Source organism: Tribolium castaneum, chromosome 1 (assembly GCF_031307605.1).
Source record: "Tribolium castaneum strain GA2 chromosome 1, icTriCast1.1, whole genome shotgun sequence".
Lineage (NCBI taxonomy): Eukaryota > Metazoa > Arthropoda > Insecta > Coleoptera > Tenebrionidae > Tribolium > Tribolium castaneum.
In genome coordinates, this window is record NC_087394.1 from 30,320,927 (window position 1) to 30,348,028 (window position 27,102).

General features: G+C 34.6%; 2 protein-coding genes across 19 annotated transcripts in view; one reads left to right on the top strand and one right to left on the bottom strand.

Annotated features, from left to right (window-relative positions):
- The first annotated feature begins 1,469 nt into the window (after nucleotides 1-1,469).
- The window catches only part of Glut1 (Glucose transporter 1), a 99,476-nt gene continuing 73,843 nt past the window's right edge, over nucleotides 1,470-27,102 (top strand). For 6 of the 17 annotated variants that reach the window (XM_064359798.1, XM_064359807.1, XM_064359804.1 and 3 more), the window contains exon 1: nucleotides 1,470-1,733. The gene's annotated coding sequence lies outside the window, so the exon portion shown is untranslated. Of the gene's footprint in view, nucleotides 1,734-11,921; nucleotides 12,228-27,102 lie in introns of those variants that run through there. The other 11 variants (XR_010336314.1, XM_064359802.1, XM_064359803.1 and 8 more) reach the window with 6 other exon arrangements.
- On the bottom strand, nucleotides 9,576-11,498 carry LOC663915 (myosin heavy chain, clone 203). 2 transcript variants are annotated; one of them, XM_008192756.3, is made up of 6 exons: nucleotides 10,899-11,498; nucleotides 10,754-10,845; nucleotides 10,447-10,704; nucleotides 10,034-10,394; nucleotides 9,810-9,988; nucleotides 9,576-9,765 (listed from the first exon to the last, which is right to left on the bottom strand). In XM_008192756.3, the coding sequence occupies exons 1-6, from the start codon at nucleotides 11,371-11,373 to the stop codon at nucleotides 9,643-9,645; spliced, it is 1,488 nt and encodes a 495-aa protein (XP_008190978.1). In that variant the 5' UTR covers nucleotides 11,374-11,498; the 3' UTR covers nucleotides 9,576-9,642. The 2 variants fall into 2 exon arrangements, with proteins under 2 accessions (XP_008190978.1, XP_008190976.1); XM_008192754.3 differs by having other exon boundaries at nucleotides 10,754-10,848; nucleotides 10,899-11,496.

Here is a 27,102-nt window from a genome sequence, read left to right on the forward strand (position 1 = left end):
GTCGAGTGTTCCGACCGTCTTTTGTGTAAAATTTAAATTAGAATAGAAAAATTAAATATTTTTATTGTTACTAACGACGACGTTAATGGAAGTTGCCTACTTTTTCAACATGAACATGCAAATGACTTACAATGTCGTGTTTATAAAGTAAAGCAGAGTAAGATTTTATTCCAACACTGTCTCTGTTAGTAGCTATTTGATTACAATTCACTAAAATATAGACAAAATTTAACACATTATAAATTAATAAGATAAAAAAGATATATCCGTAGTTTAAGGCACGTCCAAACTGTATAAACTAAGCTAAGCTAATTTGATTCGCGTGACGTTTTTGGGGAAAATTACGTGTGTGGGTGAATTATTTATAAAAAAGTTGTTTTATTAAAAAAAAATTAGCTTAAGGTTTAATGAAAATAAAATAAAATTTATTATTACACCAAATTTTTTTGAATCTGTCTTCTCGCATTAAATATTTAAAGTTTCGTGACGACCTTGTCTAATTTTATTTCTGGGAAAAGTTACGGTTTAAAAAGGGAATTCTGTTATATAATTTTTAGGGCTTTTCAGAAATGTCACATCTTACTGCAAAACGCCAAAGTTAAATCAAAAGGCAAAAAATTGTATTAATAACATTAAATTTATTAGAATGGACTGATTCTTATTATAAAATCATTTATGTGTTAATTGTTTGTTGTTTCTACAAAATTATAGAGCAAGTTATTCAATACTATGTATATTATAATATCTATTATGCAAAGCTTACCAAGCTTTTCTCTAAGAAGGTTTTTTATAGTTTGCTTTTATTTTTTCCCTAATTTTTTTGTACTATTTTTTTTTGAATTCAGAACAAAATTTATTTGCTGAAACGATTTTCAGCAGACTTCGTATTATTCTAGTTTCAGCAAAAATCGATCAAATTTATTAAGCACAACTATAACTCATTTGGTCTTAAGTGCTTAAGTCTTAAATATTTAATACATTTTTTGTAAAATTTTGAAATATCCTTTAGTTTTAATCTTGAAAAACAATTATCTTTTTACCGTTTTTTAAGAAGACGCACTAATTATTTTTTCAGGAAATGAATAGTTTAAACAGAAACGCTTGGTTTTGTACTGTTTGTTCATACTGTTTCTTTGCTGTGGAGTGGACCATCATTTTGTTAAAGTCTTCAAAGTTCTAAATTTAAAATAAAGTTCTTTGTACATGTCCATCTCTTTTTGGCTGAATTGAATTTATTATCGGCGTGGTGAATCAAAGGAATCCGTCAGTCCCACTAGTGCCCTACTCCCGTCTGCAGCCGCAGCCACTCCTGGGCTTCCTGATCTTAATCCGAAACCGGGCCACCTCTCCAGGTGAAGTTTGCGCACGCCTCCAGCCCCGTCCTCCGGCGTCGCGGCGCCTGGCCGTTGTTCTCGCTTCGGGGGTGGCGTTCGTGAAGTGGCGTCATCTGTGAGGCGTCGCAGAGAGCGTCAGAAGGGCGCGACTGTGGTGGCAGGAGCCCTCAGTGTGTCCCGGCCGGCTATTGATTGCAGGAGCGCGCAGTGCTGAGCCACAGCCCGTGTGGTACCTGTCCTGTGTCCCGTGTGTTCACTTGGGGCGTCACCACATACACAAGAGTGACACCAGAGCCGTGCGGTGATCGAGTTGTGGTGCGTGTTGTGCGAGATGTGAGGCCAGCTCAGGCTCAGGACCGGCGCCGGAGGACGGGGGCCCCACGCACCGCCGTGTTGCAGGTAACGCATTAACGATCTGGCCCACGTTGCCCCCTTATCTGGGTCATTCCGGCGCTAATTGTGCGGCTGCACGCGCGCTACGCTCGCCGCCGACCGCTTCCAGCCTCCGGAGCGGAAAAGGGGCGATCCGGAGCGTGGTCCGGAGAGGCACACGGCCGACTCGGTGCTTGTTGGCGTTGGAACAAGAAAAGTGGAGATAAGGCGCTGTGACACCGATTGCCAAACGGATCACTTTCAGTCTTACGCTTCACTTTCTTCGCCTCAAATCGAGGGCTACGATTCCAGGGATAACTTTATTAGCCTTTCTGGCGTGTTGTAATGACGAAAAGTGGACCGGGATTTGGAAATTTAAGAAAGTACCGGGCCATGGTCCGGTTACGCCCTTACTCTGTACTCTACTTAATTTTATTTCTAATTTTGGGGGTATTCTGAAATACGCACGACACAGTATTGCTTTAGTTTTAACGTAAAAAATGCAACAAATACAAATATCTCATTTTGGTAAATACCTATAATCATTTTTCCAAACAAACTAGAAAATGTGCTTTTTTGCATTTTTGCATTTTGCATTTTGCATTTGTTGAGCCTAGAGGATTTCAATTCATTTCAACAGATTTTTTTTAATAATCCGTTTTTCAGGAATTAACAAATTGTTTTAGAATGCTTGACGTAGTGGCTAATTAGTAAAAATAAAGAAAGTTAAAAAGATACTACTCTTTTTTTACAAATGTTTGTAAATTGTTCGCCTGAAGAAGATAACGTTGCAAATAAAGTAGAATTATTTGTTACAAGGAATATAAAAGACATGAATAAACCCTAATTTAATTACGAATAGTGTTTGGTTTGTATATTTTTATTTATTAGATGTATGGTTTAAATAAAAACTGTTTCACAGTTCATAACAATTAATGTGTTGTTGGATTATTGTATTATTATTTCGCAAAAGAATTAATTAATTAAAAGGGTGAAATATTTAATTTAGTTTATTTGTTTTTGTGAAATACTATTTAGTTTAGTTTATTTGGTTTAGAAAATAATGCCTATTTGTGGCTTTGTTAATTAAATTAATGACTTGTTTTGATTTCATTAGGGAATAAAAACAGCTTAAAATGTGAAATAAAAATTTCCAAATTGCAATTTGTGTTTAGTTCTCTATAGTAATTTGCAGTGTTGTAATAGCACCACCGTGAAAAACTGAAAAATCTACTAACAGTAATGCTATTTAGAGAAAAAATGCTGAAAAAATATGGTTTCCACTAGAAAATTATGTTAAAAATAACAAAAGTCTCGGCAATGGAACCTTACAGCTTAGCAAAGAAAGGATTTAAACTTTTTTTAAATAAAAAAATGGGTGGTATGTGATTTCCGTTTGAAACATCAAATAAAATAAAAAAATAATTATGAAGAGGGGTAATTTATACAATGTGTGCAAAAATGTTTGTTCATGAAGTCGTCTATGATATTCAAATTCAAATCATCCAAAGTGATTGTCATCTCTGTCATTTTTTCTCTGTCAATTTTTTGGTAAAGAGTTTTGATTTGTATTTTGTATTTCCGTGATTTTTGATGTTGTTTATTTTTTCGCTTTTAGATTCGAACTCTAGGTAATTTAGAAAGTCAAAAATATTTAGATTTGTACGTAATACTATTTTAAAAATATGGAAATGCGAGTATGTTTAGTTCTTCTTGACTTTTGATCCTTTGTTATAATTTGTAAATAATGAATGTAAATATGTAGAACGAAAGAGTTATCAAGATAAAGTGCTATAAATGCATGGGTTTTACGGAAAGTGCAATTAAAAATAAGACCAAAATCTGCTCGAAGAACCAGGAAATTTTAATAATAATTTTGGAAAGTTCTATACAGTTGAATATACTCGTACTATTAGTTGGAAAATTAGGAATTTAAAATAAATATTAATTCTATTTTTTATTATTACCCTTGTTTCTGTTTTAATATTCATCTTGGTAGTGTTATAATACAATTTTTCAGAAATGCTTACAAACTTTTTCCTACAAATGAAATTCATTTGATCGTAAATCTAAGTTTTTTACACATGCTTTTAAATAAATTTGCACTATTTTTCTGATAACTGTATTAATAATACTGTCTGACTAAAACTTAATTTTTAAAATGCATTAAATCATTGTCAAGAAAGTAATGAGTAGCTATATTAAATTAGAAGTTGTGTAGTAATGTTCGCTTTAATTTGCTAATGGAAATACAAAATTGAACTGCTATGCAATGAGAGATGTGAGAAAAATGAATCATGTTGCTAGTATTAGAAAATAATTTAATTGGGTTATATGATTATTCATAAATATGCAGCAACAAATAAACCTCAAAAAGAACCTATAAAATTATGCTAATTGTGATCATAACTCGTGTCCTATCGAAACTGATTTTTCCAGTCCTGAGAAAAAAGGGCATGGAAACACGTTTTTGCATCATAACTTTGGAACCATTTGACAAAATATTACAAAACTTGGTAGACTTACTAAAGAGAACATGCCTTTTAATCTGGCACATACGAAAACCGAATACATCCACCCAATTTCCGGTTGCAGATTTTCCGGGTCAAATTTTTTGTCCACTTACCACTATTTTTTTACTTTGCAGGGAATAACCCTGAGGTATGTGGTACCTATTCTTCCCAAAAATCAGATTAGTTTCAAAATCTGTGTACCTAGACGTATATTTAAATTACAATCTTTCTTTACTAAATAGGTACATCTATTTTGGACCTACTTTAAAATTCGTGTCAACTGTGTTTATTTGTGTAAGTGGGTTTGCAAATTTCTATGGAAAATCATATCGAATTATGTTTTGATGGATGGGCGATCAATTTTCTAATTAAGTTCACACGGCTTGTGATTGGAAATAGTGCGGATAGGTGAAACTAGAACTGGCAGCGCGCTGTTTCAAAGAAAGGTTTCGTGTTGGAATAGTCCTGGAATAATAGAAGTATTTAACACATTAATTAGCCGTATGGAAAACACAAGCCCACGCTTAACCCAACACGAATATTTTAATCGAATAATCCCATTGTCTTGTGCGATAGGAAAACATTGACAATGGCGATACCGGCGCCTCCACCAAAAGCAAATTTACTTTCAATAACGTCCTACAATAAAGCGTAAAGCCGCGCTGTTTTCTTTTCAATGCCACACATTAAAAACCGATATTTTCTACGGCTTTATGCATCGAGCTTCTTTTGATGTGCATAATTCCATATAACCGCCCTTGTAGAGGGTGTTGCTCGCTTCGGTGATCGAAAACTTTTCTTTGCGTGGTGGTGTGTCGTTCGATATTTGGAATTCTTGTAAGGAGGCGGTCCTGCAACTGCAATAGATCTGTGGCTATGCGCTATTTGAACGTATTGCATGCGTTATGATGCATGAATAATGCAACCAGGATGAAAAGATAAATTATGTAATGGTGGAATAGAGTGGCGTAGATCCGCACTTGATTTCAATGGCAACTAATTACCTAATTACCTGGGGGATTTGTGATGAGGCTTACTGGAAATCTGAACGCAAATACAAGGGTGGCAAGAAGAGGAAATGACGAAAAAACAAGCGTATCATAAATTTGATTAAAATCAGATAAGGGTTATTTCATTGGTCAGCTCGTATATAACGTTTATTTTTGTGTGATAAATTACTCAATATTTTTTATCTCCAGTGGTGTTATTACACATTACGGAATTGTGCCAGACACATAATGATTTTGATTTACAAGTTGTAATTCGTTTAGATTGCATCTAAGAAGTTTTCAAAAATATACAACGGGGCTAACGATTTAATAAAATTTGTTAACAAGATATCTTCTTTAATTGACGATAAATTTTTATTATTAGCCGCCTCAAAATTGCTGTTATTTGAGACAACTCAAATTTCAGAAAAAAATGTTTTTAATGTTGTCATTTAATTAAGTACGAATGAGACCATGAAATGCGGTTTTACATTTTTATGTTTTTTTTGCAATTTTCAATTGTGTTAACATTTTACTTGGTTATTAAAACGTAGGTAATTGAGGGTGAATTTAAAATAATTAGTTTTTGTGTCATTTTCTTTCAACTACAATCGTAATTTCATCGATAATGCTTCTAAAGGAGAACATTAAGATTTCATGGTCGATTTTGGTATTTGAATATTTTCCTTTTCCATTTGACCAAAATTACTACGTTAGGAATTGTATCGGCCATAAAATCTTGTCATTAGGTCTCGCGTATGAAATTGGTCGCTTTGTAATATAAATCCACTTTTACGTTGCACAAAGAACAATAATTCTACTTTCATCAAAAAATTAACGAGGCTTTCGGAAGAAATGGGGATTTTATTGATTGGCAGTAATATTTTGTGCCACCGTTAAACGTCTGTGTTAACGTTCTATATTGACAAAAGCTGTCTCAATCTCGTTGCAAATAGAAGTGGTTTTTAACTAAAAGAGTCTTGTCTTAAATAATAATCATTATTTAATAATGCTTCGATTTTGGTAAATTAGCAAATATTTTTGGCCACTTTGCTTGAAATGTCAGTCGCTAAAAGCATGTTTTCAGTTCGGCTTTGTACATTGTAGTTAACCGTTTTAGTTCTTTCGCTTTTTCCGATTGCTGTTGCCAGACTAAGACCTATTATGGGGCCTTTAATGCAGCAGCTAACGAGTTGTTCTCATCCCACTCGCACCCAAATTGCTTTTTCTCTAACAATGTTTGTCCATCAGAGTTGTATAAAAATATTTTCCACAATTATGTGTGCAAGTAGTTTCTTCAATACCGCGCAGATGCCTACATTACCAGCAGGTTTCCCCAATTCAGTCGGGGAACCCCCCGGTTCCTGACTATTGGGGTTGATCGTCCCGATACAAGTAATCAGAAAATGATTTCGTTGTAGCTTTTCCACGAAGAGCAATGAACACATTACCGGAGTTTTCTTGTCGATAGAATCTCGGATCTTTCCAAAGTTATTCCCCCGAGCGCAGAAAATGCATTGTCCTCTTTCTGAATATCGGTTTGGTCGTTTTGTGCATACAAGCAGACACGAAAATGCGTTCCTGCCGTGACTGTGTTGATTTTCAACTCTGACCTTCCTGCTATTTCTGCTACCTGCAACTTACAATAACGACTGCAGCAACTCGTCACGCTTGAATTAGTCGCTTTAATTAAGTTTGCAGGCTGTTCTTGATAGCGAGTTACTGGATGACGGTTCAACACAAAATTTTAACTAATTTATAGAGTCATTAAAAATTTCACCTCATGCAGACACGCTTCACTGGTATGTTTTAATTAATTCAAGTTTTTTAGCTCCGTTTTTCGCCTATCAGGCAAGCTCAATTTTTGCTAAAGCGAATATGGGTAACACATCAGACATCGCATTCCGGACGTCTTAGCGCGCGCTCATGAGTGGACTGCAATAATTAAATTTAATATTAATTTCCGCGGTTTTCAAATGGATGCATTTGTATTCAGCTTTGATTCACTTTAATTAGAAATTGTACACAAAGCAAACCGACGGTATTTATGCGGTTTTGTAATTTCAGAACAAGCGAATTTTTTTTCTTTCTGTATCTACAGAGAGCGTTTTGAGCATCATATTCAACTAGACTATTGTAAACAACTTCATCCTTATTGAAAAGTTGTAGAACAAGTCTATTCATAGTGAAAGGTTGCTAACAAAGTTAAATAAGTTTACCCTCAACAAAGAACTACTCTAAAACTTCAAGATTTCTAATTATGCTCTATTGCTTGCTGCTGCGAGTGCGGGATTTTGTGTTCCTGCACGTTCTCCTATCTAACATCGCGATATGATTCATGCATTTCGAAATTCAAAACATTACTTGCATTATTGCTTATCAGTCTTGGTGTAGGTAGGTAAAGCATTCTTTGATAAGCGTTAGAATTTACAAAACATTGTGCTCTCTAGTTTCGGTAACTAGTAGAGAGTGCGAGTACAAAGCGTTTTTTTTGGTCCTGGTATTGAATATCGTCCCACATGCCCGTTGTTTGTTTCATCAAACACGGTATTAAATGATTTGCCATTATGTAGCGAAAACATTTTAGTATCGAGGCGCGATAAGTTAGAGAAGTCCTCTCATATTTCATTGTCAGTCCAGTTCCAATCACATTTCGCTGAAATTATTATGAATCTTTCTGGCCGCTGTTGACACGAGATAAATCCGCTGCAGGTAAACACAAAAAGGCGTATAACTCAAAATACCTCAATAAATGAATCAAAATCCATCTGGGGAAAGACAAATAATGTGTTCCTGCTTCGTGTAAACAAAGACCAATAAAAAGGAGGAAAGGAGGACGGGTTCCTCCGATAAGGGATCGGTTGGCGGCCCCCAGAGTGCCTATGTGGATGTCGCAGCAAAGACTACGCTGCAATTCGCCTTATGTAAACTTGCCATTACGTCTCGAAATGTAAATAAATGACGAAACAATCTGCACATGTCGTCCTTTGAGTGCCATGATCAGGATACGTGTACCGATACAACAAGCCACATTGTTTGCTAGAGCAATAGAGAGATACGCTGCCAAATTCAATCAACGACAAACATAATATGATGTTATGTCGATTCTGAGGCTCAAATTCAGCAAAAATCAATACTGCACTTGCATTAATGCGATATTTGAACACCGCATTCTATAATTAGCCAAAGTACAAATACACCAATTGTCACTGTTTTATTTATAATTGGAACACAGTTTATAGCACCTTTAGAACACGGCGTTTTTCATTTACGTGACGTTGTCTCATAAAATTTGCAAAAACTTGGCCCCACCTATGAGGTGTAGTCATAAATAAGACAAATGTGTTTAGAATTTCACTAATGTTGAAGAAAGGGTGCATTTTCCTCATTCATTAATAGTTGGAATTTCCATTTCTGTTGTAGGAATTAGTGTCTCACTAATCCTTGTTTGCTTTATCAAGAAAAATGCGCCAGAGCGTATATTTAAATGGACCTCTGTTAACTACTTTTTGTTGGAAATTAGAAAACTTATTTCGTCGTTTTAAAGTTCTCGTTATAACTTTTACAACAAATAGGCGGTTGTGTGCTAATTTTCCTAATAAATTTATTGCTCATGCAAAGAAAGCATGCAAGTCGCTGGGTTTACAAAGAAAAGCACGACTTCTTTTCAGCTAGTGGCTTGCTTGAACTCAAAATACTCGACGTTATTTAATAATAATTCACTGGTTCTTGGCTTAAAAAGCTTGCAGTTAACATCTTACTAAAGTTTTGTAGTTTTTTCAGCTAAATTTAGAATTATGTAATGGTATTTCAAATTTTCTATAGTTCAGACAGAAGTGGTCCATGTCACATTTTTGTTAGATATTTGGTCTGGATAGAGGCTTCACATAAATAAATTATATAGAGTGAGCGGCAAAATTATGGAATAATCTTATTAAAACCCAAAATATTTCGTTTTGGAGAAAATATTCAAAAAGGACTAATTAAAGGTGCACTTGTAAGTTTGGATTTATAGGGGAAATGCATTGGTATTAAGTTGTATTTTATTTTAGCTGTGATTTCATTTAAGACTTGTCGTCTTACGTGAATCACCATGTATTTGTCAAGTGCTGGAATAACACGGAAATAAAGCAGTCCTCTAATACAGTTTTTTATTTGTGACTGACCCAGTGCCCGCTCCACTAAATTACGATCATTATAAATTATAATCCACAAGGGTCCTTATTTGAAATTCGCTAGTGTATTGTGTGTTGCATCACCCAATCGATTATTTGCCTGAACCCTATTATTGTGTATTTATTAAGGGGAGGGTAATAACACAATTTAGACATCAATAGTATTTAATCTTTTATTAACACTAGAACGAATCAGAAATGTACAAAAGCTTTAATAAAAAATAAAATATACAAAATACTCATTGATTTACAACGGTGTTTACAAATTATGAGATGCAAGTAAAGCTTTAACAGAAGGCGTCAAGCCTTGAAGGAGATCCTCAAACCCCATATCTTGATCTTTGTCATTAGCGGTCGGCAGATTGATTTCCACTTCGTCAGCCTGAAACCATCATAAGCAAGAGATTAAAACTGCAAACAAGTCACCTTTAATTTTTGAAAGAAATTGTCTTGCGACTCCATTCCATTTGTGTTCATTTCTGCGTCACCACAGGGAGATTCTTTAATTATATTTATTGGTTCTTTGTCGGAATCATTGCTTGTGATAGATGAGATTGTAGTATCACCGATTTCCAGAAAAAGATCCTGGGGGCTATTTGATGAATCTACAACGATTAAATAAGTACACATTAAACTAATCATAAAACAACCTTTCAATGTCTTGAGTGAATTTGCACGTTTTAAAACATCACCGTTCAATTTCTTCAACTGTGTGTTAACCTGGTCTTGTATCTTGGTCATTTCTTCTTGAATTTCCTTGATTTCCTTGTCCCTCACAGCCAGCATAGTCACAAACTTCTCCTTTTCCATTTTAAGCAAAGCCATATCATATTCTAATCTGGCGCAAGTCTCTTCTGACGTTGCTTTCTGCTTCTTCAAATCCTCCACTACTTTCTTCAAATGATTTACGGTAGGATTGTCTTTCAGTTCTTGTTTAGCTTTATTGAGCTGTTCTTGTAAACATTGTTTTTCCTCCTCTAATTGTTTGATTTTCATGGTTGAGATTTCTTCCTGAAAACAAAAAATACATTATTTCAAAGATCAAGGATTTGTAAGCAACTACCATTTCAATTTCCAATTCTTTGACGCGTCCACATAACATTTCAACATTTTCCCTTGCTTGGTCCAATTCCTTTTCAGTCAATTCTTTCTCATTTTGTAAGTTTGTGCAAACGATTTCGAGTTGTTTGCAACTGGCTTCAAGTCTGTAAGTGTTTTCTTCCATTATTTTCTGGAATTTTTCAGTGTCTTCCTGATACAAAGTTGGTGGTGTTTGACACGTTTTTGCTGCCGTATTTTTAATAGTGGCAACTGAGGCTTCCTGCGAATTGGTTTTTAACCAAGTAATTCATTAGTTCAATTGAACTTACTGATAAAGGGTTGTGTAACAATGTGGATATTTCAGGAGGTATTCTTTTGAGTGCATGTTGTATGTCAGCAACCATTTGTAGCATCTCATCCTCTTCTTTAAACATAAATGAAAAAGTGGTTGTTTAAGATGAAACGTTAACTTACCGGGGAACACATTTTCGAGTTTCGTAAAGAGTTCTTTCGACAGAAAATGCAGCGTCCTCAATGGGTCAAAATTACTGAAGAGTGACACTTTTTCTTTGCTCTTATTGCTTTGCAAAATCTGCCCCCAAGCCTCTCGTTCTTTATTGCCCAATCGAACGGCCGACACCGACCTGGCTCTGTGTTTGGGAACTTTTGAAAAGTCTTTGCTCCGCGTCTCACTATTCTGTACATTCAATACGGCTTGAGCGGTGGCTTTTTGTAATGGGCTTTGATTGCGAATGGTTACTTTGGGTTTGACGCGCTGATTAATGACTGAGGGTTGTTTTACGATATGTGAGATTTTGTCTTGCTGGGGTCTGTAAGGTGGTGATCTTTTCATGGCAAACATCTGTTCTTGCCGAATCATTTTGTTTAAATATTTCTCGCATGTAGCTGCTGTTTCACTGTTGGACACTGTTCGTAGCTTGTGGTTCATTCTGGATAATCACTACACTTCAATTTAAACAAAACCAAACAAACAACATGAATTTATGCTTGGGAAAATTTGACGTTAGAGGTTAGAATTTTGTTTACAGTGGAGATTCAAAGCCCGCCATGTGAAGTTGGGTGAGAACATGCGCGGTAATGCCCGGGTTTTTTATTTTTCGATACCATTAATGAAAACTAATCTTTTTTATTAATGACTGCCCATTCATTAACGGGTAACATAGGTGTTTTGAATGAATGGAAAAACGTTCATTGAAAAAGAATCATTGATGAACATAAAAGACGTCAAACTATGTTAAAAGTTTCTATGGCAAAAAATTGTTTGAAAATTAGATTTGTATGAGTGTCTTATGGTGTTCCAAACTTTTAATAAACTCAAAAATGAGACAAAAATTTAAATTTGACATCCATGGGAACAAAAAACCAAAAAATAAAACATTTGCTATGGAAAACAAATAAAAAAAAATTTAACTGTGGTGTATTTCTGAAATTTCCTAGTTGCAAGTAATAATTTGCATTTTCCAGTGATAGATTCGACTTTTTTAAATAACCTGGAAACAATAAAATCACTAGGATCTATGTATGAGCGGGATTCTGTTAGGTTGGTAGTATTCCCGCCCTTGTAATCCCCCGATTTTGCACCTGTCATTTTTTGTGGTCTTGTCAAATCCGAATTCAAAGCGTGTTGTGCTAAAGATTTATCATTAGTTTCGTTTAAAAACATTTGTAAAGTGTTTATTACAGTTTTTAGTTTGTGTTCTACTAATTATTTATTGGTGATAGTGCATTTATTTCTGCTCACTGAAGACATTCACCAGGCGAAGATTTTACAATTTTTCTCAGGTAAATGCAAATATTCCTAGTGTTAGTAACTTGTTTTTCACTTAATTATTGACTGGAAATAGTATACTACATAATATTACATCATTTGAGACTGGGCTCACTTTAAAAAATACAGTACTTGTAATTGTCCAAACTTAGCTTTAAAATTTTGGAGTTTATTAACTGATTTTCCAATTTCCCACACAATGAAGAACAGATTTCGAAATTTTTAAAAATAGGAAATTTTTGAAGCGAAAGGTGCAAATCCAAAAATTTTTAGAAAATTCTAACGGTTTTTGGGAAAGCTGTTGCAAACTCTCTTCGAATAACTTGACTCATCCAAAAATGCAGTAAAAAATAGCTTTCTTTTTTAAATAAGAAAGTGACTTTATTGAGCAGATGATAACAGATTATGGAAATTGGTACCAATTTTCAGATAAACTTCTAATGCGGCGTTTAGACGGATAATATACTCAGGATAATGCAATTCTGAAATAATTTGTATTTTTTTAAATTACAAGTTTTGTAAAAGCTAAAATTTGTATTTTTTGATTCTTGATTACAACAAGAAAAACTTAAAAAATACACTTTTGTTGATTCACCCTGTATTTATCTATAGATATACCCACCTAAGTTCAACTAAGAAGTCATGGCTAGGCATTTTAAGTAAATTTTCTTACATGTTACAGTTACAGTACAAAAAAATTTGTGGCGTCCTTAGATTTTCTGCTCCCCGATAAAATTCAATTCAATTCAATTAACATCTTGCAAATAATTTTTAAAACGAGTGCTGAAACTCAAAAAAAGTTAATAAATTGAGGTCTCAGTTAGTTAATTCCTCAGTTTTATGAGCTGTTTGCATGAAATAGTTTGAAGTCGTACGTGTGCGGAGACTAGTACAAGCACAAAACCTCACTCGATCCGCGGTCCGTCGAGTGGAGTCCGTGAAGACGGCGATGGCGGGCGTCGGTCTGCGTCGCTGTCCATCCGTCGGTCCGCGAGGATCTGCCCCTACGTTGCACTTGTTCAATATGCGTCGCGGCGCTATTATCGGAGCCCGGCCAGGGCAGAGTGCCGACGCCCATCGTCGTCGGATGCTGACGTCACGCGAGTGCGCGCGTGTCCATAGCAACCTCGACGTCACCGTCGGGCGCGGGAGCAGTTAATGGTCCAGATTTATCCCGGTTACCCCACATCCGGAGCCGTTACGGCTTTACTTTAGTTTACACCCTGCTGGATATCTTACAAAGGGACGCCGCTCCATTTTTATTGTTCCATTATTATTGTTTTAGCTACGTACTTTTCGGATGATATTTTTTATACTTTTTTATCTCGTTTCCCCCATCGAAGTCGAAGTGGCGAAATGAACAAATAGAAAAATGGGGATTTTCATTTCGCGAACAAAAGCCCTCGACAACACTAAATTTCCACCGACGATATTGCTGCTTTATTTGTTGCATGCCTCCATATATAAATTGCCCGCATTTCGCTCAGGTGCCGGAAAATTCCATCCTCAATTACAGAAATATCGCCACGCTTGCATCCGCGACGAATAACGACCGACCGGAAAAGAATTCTCTGCCCCAGATAACAGCACCCTTTTCCACACGACGACGGTTACATGCATACAACAACTTGGATTTCGGGAAATGTTCAAGTGATGAAAACGCTTCTATTGCCCTATTTATATGCGTCGCATATGCACGATTAGTCTTTAAGATTCTCAAATGTGGAAATTCATCACGCAAACGATACGCATGTGCCACAATTTATAACATGTACTTACCAAAATTGCACCCATTCCGCCCCTTCAAATGCCTCATAATTATGATGGATGATTAATTCCGCCTCATAACTTGCTAATTTTTTTTTCAAGTAAATATACGGTATATACCCAGTGTCGTAAAGCGCAAATATTTAAAAAAATATATTCGGAATTCTGATTTTCTTTTAGTGAAGTAATATGAAAAAATACAGTGTGATTAACTGAATAGGTCGCAGCATTTTATAATAAAAAAATTTATAAAAGTGTATTGCGAAACAACTAACTTAATGCTTTTTGTCAATGTAGAAAAATCGTCTCTAAAATTGTCACTACTTTTATGTATTAAGCGTCTAAAAAATGAATGACAACGCAGTGTGTCTTTTAGAATCTTCTTATAATATTTTTTACTGGTATTTATAGTTTGTTTAAATTTACAAGACAATCGGTGTGTGAAAAATTCTTGTATTTTCGAAAAAATAAATACATATTATGTATTGACGAAACCACTGACTAATCTATTGTCTCAAGTGTTGTATCCTCCTTACGTTAAAAAATTATGTTGTATTATTTCTTGTGATTTTTCTTTTTTGTAAAATGTTGAAAAAACGTTCTGTAAAAGGTACGGTTTATACTGTACAAGGAGACACATTTTTTGCAAAATATTTTAACTATTTAATTTATTTTAGCTGTAACAGAATTTGAATAAAATTGGGCACGGGACAAAGATATCGGAATCCATTACTTAAATAAGCTTTTTAATACAACTCTTAAAACTTTGCCTTTTTTGTATTTTGTAGTAAATATTTAAAATATTGGCTATATTCATATTTATACTCTATATTTTGGAAGTACTTTTGGAGTAATCTTAAGCAAAATTTATTTTTGTGAAGACAACATAATGGTACTGACAACAATTTAAAACCTTGGATTGATACAAAAAATATTAACAAAGATTAAAATTTTACAATTTTGAGTATCTATTTTTTTTAGTTTTTCTTTATACGTATTAGTATAATGACGGATTTATTAGAACCTGTACAACAGAATGAGGTTTTCTGTTTTTTTTCGAGAAAGTGCTTTATGAAAATGACTTTAAACAAATCTGGGTTCGTTGATGAAGATTTTTCGAATTTTTTGCTAAGAAATGCTGCTACTTTTCAATGATACCGATAACTTTCCCAATGTTTTTGAAGTCCGAAAAGACGTTTAGAAATTTCTCATTTGTTGCATATTTTTCTTCTTCTGCAAAATTTCATAGTACTTTGTGGTCGATCTCCGAAAAGTTGTGCTGAATTTATATTTTTATGTATTTACACTTGTTTTTTATTTAATGCTTACAAAGCAACTACTTGTAGCTATTTATATAGCTTTTTGATCATAAAAGAGGCGTAAATATAGAACAACATAATGATCCTTCTATTGTTCTCTGTGCCTAGATAAAAAAAACAAAACCAGTTCTGGCATTTTGCACACCAGCATGTTTTAATTTGCTCCGAGATAATTTAATATAGTTTACAATTTTTTAAGTCGATTGTAAAAAATTGTTCCTACACCTAGTGAAGTAAATAAATAACAAAGTTATGCTTTGACAATAACAAAGCTGCAATGAGATTACAATTTCTTTCTTTTTCTGTTTATTACATTTTTTACAGAAATCGACACACTGGTTTAAAAATTTGTTAATAAATTAGAAGCAACGCTTTTTTGTGTTTGTACAAAATCAATACGTATAGGTATTTTTACTATTTTCCCCTTTTATGAGTCAATTTCTTTCCCGCTTCTTTTCTCCAGCCCAGCCGAATTAGGTGTCGTTGCGATTTTATATCCCACCGCAAAACTCTTTTTCCGTACAATTCGAATGAGTCATTGGTCGCATTAAAGCACCGATAATAGATCCTAGGGCATTTTGACCATGTCGAATCGTGGAATTTATACGGAATCCTTAACACGATGCTTTCTCTAGTGTCATTTATTTTGGCGTTTTGATAGAGTCATTTATTTTAGTGGCCTATAAACAACATCAGTATTCTAGAGAAAGGACTATAAATTTCAGAATGCGTGTTGGTTTCAAGAGAGACAAGCTTTAGTTTCGGTTCTAAATTCACACAAGGGCTTCACTACTACGTACATACAACATTGGTGATTGAATATTCATCTATTGTACCTTGAGAAAAAATCTGTTTTTGTTTGGTGGTGTTACACTGTTGCATTGTTTCTATCAGTGCTTTGTTTTAGTTGGTGCCGAACATTCTGTTTATCAGTTTGCCGTTTGACCTTTCGCTGACATTTGAAATTGGGAATCAATTAGCAAAACGTGGTAATTTGCGACTCTTCTGTGTCTTCTTGGCGTGGAGGCGTCATTGTTGTGCAGCTCGCGAACACGAGGTCTTAGATATTAGTTGAATGTGATTTGTAAAAGCGCTGCTTTGCTATTGTTTCAAAAGCTTTCGGTCTTTGTCTCCGCGCGACCGTTTCTTCCTTTTGTTTCCTAAATTAAAGGACGATTCCGCAAAGTTCCTTGCTGTCGTCGCGGCGACGATGTGGCGCACTAATTTTATTATGACTCTCCTCAGTTCTGTCATCTGCCAGCAGGGCTAATGCAAAAGCGGCGTTGTAATGAGCCCAAACAATAAATTACTCGCTGCGTTCGCCGAAATTGCAGGATTCCGCATTAATGGCCAATTACCTGCAATTTATATTTCTCTTTCCGAAGCCACTTCCTTAAGGCTCTGTCTCGGAAACGCACAACTCGCAGGAAGGACATCATCTGCGCCTGAATCGATCACCGATTTCGACAGGAATTCGAGCGGGAGCCTAATTTGACTATTTGGCGATTTTCCGGAGAGCTGGGAGTATTTAGGGGACGCCAAATGGAGAACTGATAAAGAACGCGAGGGAAGAAGATACATATTAAATACTCCGGAACGAAATTGCATTTTAGGTACATTACGAGCGATTACATTACAATGTTTTTCAAATTTAATATGGCTCTTCATAGCCGCGCTTGGGCACAAACCATTCGTTTTGTTGCCCGATTAAACATTACGGAGGCCGGATAAAACTTAATAATTTACGAAGCTTGTAACCTAAGGAACAAAATCTGTTTCTTTTGGAATGAGAACTTGAACAGGAGTGTTCTATACTGTTAGTTTTATGCAATTTAAAATGCCGACCTATTTCGTACGAGATAACTATTGAGAATCAAACTCACAACTGGTTTTCAATTTAGTTTTGGAAACTTAATAAATGGGCAAAAAAAAGAATTTTATCTACAAGCTGTCTATTACTAGGTCATAATAGCATTGCTGCTAGGAGACGTCTTATCATATCAATAAAACCTATAAGTCTTATTAGGTCTTATGAATACACCATAAGACCCGTAACAAAATTAAATTGCAGTGCTTACATTTACTATTATATTAAATAAGAAAAATTATTTTAATACATAAATCCTGCCACATTATGCATTAGGTTTTTGATCGGGCTAATGCAAAAATGGTGGATGCGCCGGGATAGAACAGTGAACTTTCGTAATTTAAATGAGTTGCCGATGACACAATTCCATCATTTACATATAACGTAATTTGTAGAACAAATACATAGAAATAACAAATACATAGAAATTCTTTATTCTGGAAATTTATTGTTAACTTTCAAGAGTAAAATGGAGAATCTGCTTTTCACTGTTAATTTTTTTAACTTTCATCTTAATGATTTTTTTCTTATTTCTTATTTCTTAAGACAATGGCAGTGGTTTGTCTTTTGATGGTTTTTTTTTGGTTTTTAGTTTTTAAATAATTTCTATTTTTATTTCTACATTTCATCCCAGCTCCTGTCTTTTTTAGCTCAGTTATTATTAAAGATGGAGTTTGGATATTTTATAGATGTTATTTATATTCTAGGACAGATCTGTCTAGGACAGATGCGAAAATATATTTGGTTATACAGAGTGTTTCAAAAAACAATAATTACTTTTTTTAATGGCATACTCTTATTTTTTGGGCTCATTATGATATCTTTTTAGCTTCTTACATGTCTCTATCAAATTGGTTTGGTTAGTTTTAAAAAGTAATAAAAAACAGACACACTATTTTTTTTGGTAAGATTATTACAATGTACGTGTGAGTAAGGTTTAGCTGACCTACTATTTAACAATTGATTGATCTGAGTAGTTATTATTTTATTTTATTTTCAAACTATTTAAACTTTAGAGCTTTTATATTGTTTATTTGAATGGCATAAACCCTATTTATTTTTATATTATTTGATGCAGAATTAAAAAACAAACATTTTTTTTTTATTGCAGCGCCAACGTAAATCTTAACGCATTCGGATTTATTTGCCAAGAACATTGACCATGCTAGATTTTTAATTTTTAAGATCATTTGTCATTTACAGTTAATGTCAATAAAAAACACTGGTTCTATTTTTTATTAAATTTTAAACCTAAAGGTGCAAATACGATTTTTTTGGTTTTTATTTTTTTTTAACATTAATTCCTGCACCGATTTGCAAAAACTTTTAGGACATGTTAGCAGCAAAATCTGCAGAATGAGCACAAAAGTAATAGCAAATTATTATTATAAGATCATACGTTTCTGGGACACTCTGTAAAATCAAAAATAATTTTCTAAAATGCGTTCAAGAGTGTAAATAATGTCTATAAAATATCAAAGGTCTAAATTTATTAAAAACTGAGCTACAGATGGTGAGAGCTGAGCTGGACCAGTTTGTATATTGTCTATAATATTATTTTTATTTTTTTTATTATTTTACAATTTCTATAAATTTTTCTTTGAGATTCAGTTGAATATCTTCAAGCTAGACTTTCTACAAGAATATCACAGCCTAAGACCTCTAGATAGAAACTAAAAAGATGTATTTCTGGTATCAATAATACTAAAACTAAGGGCTGGATTTGAAAATGTATTACAGGTTCGTTTAACTTTAATTTTTTGTTTCTGGTTTATATCATACTCTTTAATCAGTAACTTCAACAATTTAATTGTGACCTGTTATCGAGCATAAAAGAACAATTTGGGAAAACAGTCAGTTGGCGCGAACTGTAAGAAAGTTTTTTGATTGCAAGAGAGGAGAGTCATTTATTGCGGTCCAGTTTCGCCGGCGCCTTTTTAATTAGAGAGTTTCTCATATTGAACAATCAGAAATAAATAACAATTCCGCAGTTCAGCACCAGAATGCAGAATGTGAAAAGGGTTAGTCCAAAGCCATCTGGTGCGTGACTGGGTAACTAAAAGAGTGGAAAATGGAATTACAACTGGTGCACCGAAACCACGACACTCACATTAGCTGTGATCAGCCGACGCCACTGGTCCACTAACCAAACAATAATTTTTCAATTTCTACGCAGCTTCACGAATTAAGCAAACATTAGCGCCATTTATATGGGCCAGAGGAGTTTTTGTTTGAGCAAGGCGTGTAACAAAATGTAGCCGTCTTCCAGTTTCGGTTCATTTCGTACTTTGAAGGCGTCAGTTCGCCGAAATTTGACACCAGTTGTGCATGAAAAAGATTTATGTTCGGGTCGGTGCATTGCCTTTTTAAGATGGGGAGACGGAAACGGAGGTGGATTGTAATAAGGTAGCCGGTTTAATTCGCCGAGGCTTTACGAATTTTCTTAACAATTAAGTCCATCAAACTGGAAGGATAAAGTTGTTTTTGGCGGATGCGCCGGGCGAAAAGTTTACAACTTATCCCAACAATGCTCACTTTATTTAACAAGCTTGTAGCGGTAATCACATCCATTGATTATTCAATTGAGTGGTTGTCAAAGTGCTCGCGAGACTTATTTTTTGCAAGGGTGTGTCAGGGTTGGGAAAATTAGGCAAAGTTTGGTCGCGAAACAGATAGTCGAAAAGTTGGGATTACGTTAAAGTGTGCATGCATTCATAGAGGGAATTGAAAAATCTTTTGTGCGAGTCGAGCCGTCTTTTCCGAGTTGTGAGTTCATTTGTCGGGATCAGCAATCAGGCGAAATTGTTAAGGCGACGGCTGTAATCAACATTTCAATTTGTGGAAATTTGCGCGTTGATTCCGTGCACTTTGAACATTCATTTTTTGCAGGTGATATCGGCAAAGGACGAGTTGTGAAAGCTGCGACATCCATCACGCTTGGCTGAGCCCAATTAAACCGGCCACAGACAGCCCCATTTTCATGGCGCGTTCCCTAGATTTGATTAATAACGGTCCGTTTTGAACGCCGAGCACTTCTTTTCGTTCGGATTCCTGAACGTACAATTCCAGATTATCACCTGAACGCGACGCCCCGTGGAAATTGGATGTAGCTCGAAAACGGAAGAAATTTTAAGCTTTGACGTTGCTGAACGGTTTTGATAAATTTTATATTTCGGCGACGGCTGCACTGAAATAATATCGTCAGGTTAAGGCACGTTTATTGCACGGAAATTACTTCGATGAAAATGCGAATTTTCGCCAAGTGATTTATTATATCTATTGGAAAAAACGCGCCAAGATTTTGCATTCGTTCGGTTTCAACAGGAAACGCAAACGATGGCGAATTATACAGGGTGATTCTTTTTGGGCCTACATTAGAAACTTTCTAACATCAAATATAGCTAGATCTTTAAAATTTTGTATAAGGTTCAAATCGATCATTCTGAGTTCGACTAAATTATTTTCAAAATTGTTGAATTTCCGGAACTACGAGAAGTTGGCGACAAGTTTAAATTGTAGCCACACTTTTTTATTGCATATTTGAGTTCAGCTTCTCAAGGTGTTGGTACTTTTGTCATAGTTATTGACATATCTCAATTTTTTTGCTAAAATTTTTATTTATGCAAAGGTTTATCTAAAATATTACAGCTCTTGAACTCTTTGCGATGTGAATAATTTTTTTGTAGTCGATAACCGAAGGTTTGAAGAGTTTTCTAGAATTTTCAAAATTGTCAACTATCAAAATTCATGGCTAGTATGATTTTTTTAAAAGGTTTTCAAAAAACTGCTATAACTCAGTTTTTTAAATGGAACGACTCTATTTTCTTAACAGCAATCGAATTAATATCGATATTTATGGTCACTTTTATTAATACGTCCTATACCCATCTTTTGCAGTTTTTGAAAAAAAATCGCAAAAAACGGATTTTACTTCGTAATTTTTATAGTTAATCAAGTAGACCTTGCAAAGTGGTCAACAATTGTCAAACTTCATTATTTTATTTAGTTTTTAGCTGGTTTATTGTCGAATAAGCAATAAAACAATAATATTTAATTATAGTTTATTATAACTTAGTGAATTACGTAAAGTAACTCAGTCAGTATGCTATCGAATTTTGAACTTTTTGAATAAAAATGGTGAGCAAATAGGACATTTCTTTTAATTAATTGCACAATTTATCGTATTTTTCAAAAATGTTTTTAATTAAAAATGAAAATAATGAGCCAAAATTCAGTTTTTTGTGATTATTTCAAATATTATAAAAGATAGATACAGAAGATGTTAAAAAAAGTATGCAAAAAATTGATGTTCTTTTGACTGCCATTGAAAAAATAGGGTCGTTCTATTTGAAAAAACTGTTTTATAATTTTTTAATCATCATTTTCAAAAAATCATAATAGCTTTGCAATTTGACAGTTGACAATCCTAAAGACTTGAGAAGAGTCTTTAAACATTTGGCTATGAAATGCAAAAAGAATTATTCACTTATTATATTATCACGAGCTGTGATATTTTAAATGAACCTCTGCAAATAAAATTTTTTAGAAAAACTTGACATTCGTCAAAAGCCATAACAGTATATTTTACTCAGTTTTAAGAGACGAATTAAAAAATGCAATAAAAATAGGTGGTTACTATTTAAAATTTCAAAGTTGACGACGTAATTTCGGAGATTTAGCTATTTTGAAATTGATTTAGTTGAACTCTGAATGGTCGATTTAGTTTGTCAAAATTTTAAAGCTGTTATAGCTATATTAGAAGTTAAATAGTTTCTAATGTGGACCCTAAAAGAATCAGTTTTTTTTTGTCATCATTTTTATTATTCTTGGGGCTTCTGAAAGTGAGACACGCTTTTGCAGTTTCGTTATGTTATGAAACTAAATTTAGAAAATTAAAGGCCGGTTGTCCGTGTGCGTAATTAGGGCAAAATATGCCGAGCATTAGACGAGAAGTTGGTGGGATGAGCGTAAAAAATAAAGAACCATAAACAAAGAAAGTAGCATAGAGTAGGGGCAGAGAGCATATCGTAGGATGACATAAATGCGGGTCTTTGCTAAATGTTCCTCTCCATATCTCTTCCACCGTCCACTGGCAACAGCAGCCGCTGTCATATTATGCGACATAAAAGCCAACTACATAAAAATACAAGCTTGAACTTTTGACTCTAGTTTTAATATCGCAGAGTAATGTTCGAGTCGAGGGTGACTCCCGGTCTCGGTCCCTCTTCTCATATCGACCTGTATTGTATTATGCACTCGAGTTGACGAGCACTCATTTATTTCCCTTCTTCCACACATTTTCAGATAACTTCGCCTTGGATCCGGTCTCTTGTATCCCACATTATAAAGCCTGAACGACAACTGCAATAACACGCGTTACACTCGCTCAAGATGAAGATGTGCATGTTCAACAACACACAATTTACATCAGCTTTAGCAGTTTGTAAATAACTCCCAACGCGATTTTTTTAACACTGCGAATTTACGAAGTCCTCTGGTGCAAGTTTAAAGTCCAAGTTTTACAAAATAAGCACGTAAAATCTCCGACTAAGTCAAGTGAGGATGGCTGGAAAGCGCCTTTATTAAAGAACTTTATTAATCTTTAATTTCAAACTGTTTTAAATAATGCTTACTCAAATTGAAACTCTAATTGAAGCCTTGGTTAATTTGCCGGGATAAGTTATATATTTGTTGTAAGGCTTGTTGGCTTATGATCTAGTTTTAAATTGTCAAGCTAAACTTTTTGTTGTTTAAGCAACAAATACTCATTTATTTTGCACTTGAAATCCTGCTCATTTGAGTTCAATTTTCTGGTTTTTGTATAAACCTCACGAAACAGCAAATGTTTGGAAAAGCAAAAAGTGATCACAATTTTGTTCTGTCTACTAAAGTGATACTATCACAAATATGCATGTAATTATTTACACGTTTTTCTGAAATGTTTAGAGAAATATGTGAAAAATGCTTTCTTTTACGCAATCTACAAAATTTATAGGCAATTAGGTGCCTTACATGACACGTTTCCAGTCCAAGTGTTTAAATAGCAAAGGTCGTAGTTTTTTTAGCTGTGAAATTTCCAACAAAATAACTTTTCAACCTAAGTATGTAAAAATATGTATTGTAATAAAGTCTAGTCAAAAGTGTTTGTTAATATTTCCTGTCTTTTGTGAAGAGAAATGAGTTATTTTGGCTTTATAGTGTCAGTAATGAAATGTGATAAAAGATGATCGTCGCTGCACTGTAAACCCGTAATGATAAAAACTAGAACGATGTCGTAATTTTTGTTTGAGCTATTAATATTTTTATTTTAGAAAGCACCGCTAAGCGCAGTAAATAGTTGATTTTTGCAAATACTTCATGGAGCATTTATGTCGTAAATCATGTTTACTGATGTGGCGCTAAACGCCGTGTTATTATCTTTGTATTGTCGCTTCAGCGAGTCTAAAAATAGAACTTCGATCGTAATAAATAATTAGCGGTTATTAATAGTGGAACGGGTGTCTTTCGCAAAGTTTTTAAGACTAATACTCAGCCGCTCCGGTCTATTCATTAGGGATTCACTCCGGTACTCATTATTCATCTTACCCTTTCAGCCACGCCTTTTCCCAGCAGAGCTGCTCATCTGATAACTCAATAAAAATTGAAAATAATTACTTGCCCGAACTATAATTACGAAGGGACGTTGCCGACTTTCGTTTTTTCAACTCCCGGCGACGTTCTTTATCATTCCGCACTTGCTTATTCTCTGCCACCTATTAATTAAAATTAAGAATTTTTCTTGAGGGTTTCTGAAAATGTTTTCTCTATTGTTTAGGCGTGTTTCCTCAATCTACTCCCGCTTTTAATTGCTATTTTAATTAATGTCGCAAGAGGAAACACAATGAGAACGTAAATTATGCAAGACCCAGTTTTGTCTTCCAATTGGTCTCTTGAATGGAGACTATGACTGTATTAATTTTATTTATTAATGTCGGATTTTTTGTTCGACGGAACGACTTATCCGGGTGAAGATAGTTATTACGAAGTTTTAGATTCTGCAGGAAGACCTTTCACATCCCGGGCCGTTTAACTGTGTGCCCCATTAAGCATAAACAATATCAACTATTCTTCAACGGACTTGTAGCGTTTTTCTTCCTAGATAAGGAAAGGTTTCGCGTTTAGATGAAGATAGGCTTCATTTAAATACAGAAAACAATTATTTATTTATTAACTGGACGAAGGGACTCAATAACATCAACAATTGAGTGTTTTTTATTTGGGAATAAAATTTTGTCGAAAATAAATTGGCAAAACCGCCCTCTTCGTTATGTAAATTTATTAATCGATTGAAACGAGCAGAATGAGAAAAAATGAGTGACAAGAATTGGGTCAGGCTTATTTCAATGAAAATTTTATACGTTTTGTTATCTTTTTGACAGTGTGTGTTATGTTTGAAACGTAGGAAAAATACACATGTTGCAAATTGGATTTCTTTAACTCGTAACGATTATGATCATTGTGGAGGAGATTAAACTATAAAACTTTAATTTCGCCTAATGCTTCAAGTTTTCAAGGGACGTTTGTTCGTCCATTCCGTGCAATTTCTTTGGTTTTGTTTCGCTAGTTGCCAAATTTATTGAACTTTCCACGAGATTAGCAGTGAGTTGTGTGGAGATCTGCCATTACCTGGAGGCATTAAAATTGGATCAGTGCGTGCTATCGATCGAAAAATTGCTCGTGATTTTTCCTATTCTTAAAAAACACCGAATTGCTGTCTTTGATGTGCCGGGAGGTTTAATTGGTCACTTATTACGATTTGAACTGTTAGTAGTAAATTAGTGACCGAGCTTTGAGTTATAATTAGGTCAGAATGTAACATATGAACTGAAACTGATATAGAAAGCCGATAAATTCGCCATTACGCACGTGTTTTCAACACGAATACTGCACGTCATTACACGTCTGATAATGAGCTGATTGCTGTCACGATTTTGTTACATGACAGTGATTGCTAACTGAAAACTCCGTATTTTCCGGAGTAATCAGACTTCACGCTTTTCGATCAAGGACTTACATGGGCTCCTGAAAACACGAAATTGGGATCTAAATGATAATCTGAAATCTAAAATTTCAGAACGTTATTTGTAATTATTATAATGCATCTTTTCTGAAATTAATCTCATACTTTCTGAAGGACGATTGAAATATAGAATAAAATTAAAAAAATAATAAAATCCAAGTAATACTTTTATGTAGGAAAATTAGCTTCGTACGTGGTTTTGTCCAACTATTTTTAGATTATACCCTCCGGTGGCTGCTAAATGGCCATTGTAATACCCGCTAGTTCGAGCAGAGAGCTTAAATTTCATAAATATTAGACCCAAATACGAGTTTGTAGCAGTATTGGTAAATTGTTGATTTGATAACACAGTATTGGAGGACAATGCATTGAACGATAGGATCACGTATTGTTCACTGAAAGCTTCAAATACAGACCTTTTCAAATGTTGGTATATAATAAATGAACACATTCATTAAACTCAGTTCTTCCATTATTCAAAGTCTGCTCTCGTATATACTCAACAATACTTGACGTTTTGACACTGCCATGCAACAGCAACAATAATATAATTTTCAATTTACTTGTTTTTTCCGCAGTTACACACACTGATAACTTAATCTGATAAATAATATTGTGAAGAAGTTTAGTGTTGCAATTAGTTTGTCTACACACTCGTTGCTAGTAGTGTAAATGACAGAGGCATCTCCTAAACAAACACCTCGGGCTTCATATTTCAATCTAATTAAAAGTTTTAACAGTATCGTATCTTACCTTATAGCAAACTAGCAGGGAAACTATAACAAGAACAAAAGGGCAAAATTTACGTTTAGAGTGTGTAACAGAATTAGAACATCTAGCGCTTTGCTGAAAAAGCCGCGTGATTTATGCAGCACTACCAAGTTTTTGTCGATAGCAGCTCTAGTTTCAGTTAAATTTGCTGTTTGATTTATTGGTCAACGACCGGTGACACTAATAGGCAGAATTTGATTAGCCACAGGATATTTGATTAAATCGCTCGCTTCTTTTAATTTCCATTTTGATCGTCTTTCTTCCATAATTGTCTGGACAAGAAAAAGGGCGAAGTTTTTATTTAACTGCAGACCTGTAGCACAAGGTGAATTTTAATCATGCCCGCTGACATATTCATTTAGTTTTTGGCAAAGTCTCCAAGTGAATTTTTAAAGCAGTGCTCGGTGTCGAAGTTCAGCCGTAAAATTTCGCGCCGACTTGTTTAAAATATTCCAGCTTGATGCTCTCAATAATTATTAATTTAATGCGAGGTAGGTAACACCACATCGTGACTTCGTGCCAGACAACTCGCTGAATTATTAAAATCACATTCGAGTATCCAAAACTGAAATATGTACGAACTATTCTTGCTGAATAACTAAAGCCACTTCCTTGACGAATGCGGGCGCAGACTTTTCAATTTGAACGGCTCGAGAACGAATAAGTTAGTACCACTTTGAAAAACTAATGCCTTATTAACAAAGCAAGATTTTTTTAATTGTTTGAGTTGTAAAAATAAATGTAGTGTTTGCTGCGACCTGTGACCTACAACGCACGTCCTGTGCTTTAAAATTTCACATTGCAATATTTCCTGCCGTCGTTCGACCAAGAACAGCGCACATAATCTCCCCACACACATTCAAACCAAACATAGCTTTGTCTGACCGCTAATTGAAAGTTGGCAGCAATAATTACTCGAGCATCAAACGCGAGCTTTGGCGTCGGAGCTTCGCTCCTTTGATATTTAATCATAACCAATATTTAAAAGGATTGATTTTTGCGATATTCACCGTGAAAGCAAATATTTGCGTCTCAAAGTGAAGTGTTTTATAACGAAGGCTCCGGCTTTTCTTAGGGGGCGGAAGTCGCGTGTCTTGGGAAAAGCG

Bases quoted from the DNA above. Each gene is read 5' to 3' on its own strand.
- LOC663915 (XM_008192754.3), bottom strand. From the start codon at position 11,373: ATGAACCACAAGCTACGAACAGTGTCCAACAGTGAAACAGCAGCTACA. The intron at 10,849-10,898 runs GTAAGTTAACGT...TTATGTTTAAAG, and splicing joins ACTCGAAAATGTGTTCCCCG to AAGAGGATGAGATGCTACAA. The intron at 9,766-9,809 runs GTGACTTGTTTG...TGATGGTTTCAG, and splicing joins ATTTCTTTCAAAAATTAAAG to GCTGACGAAGTGGAAATCAA.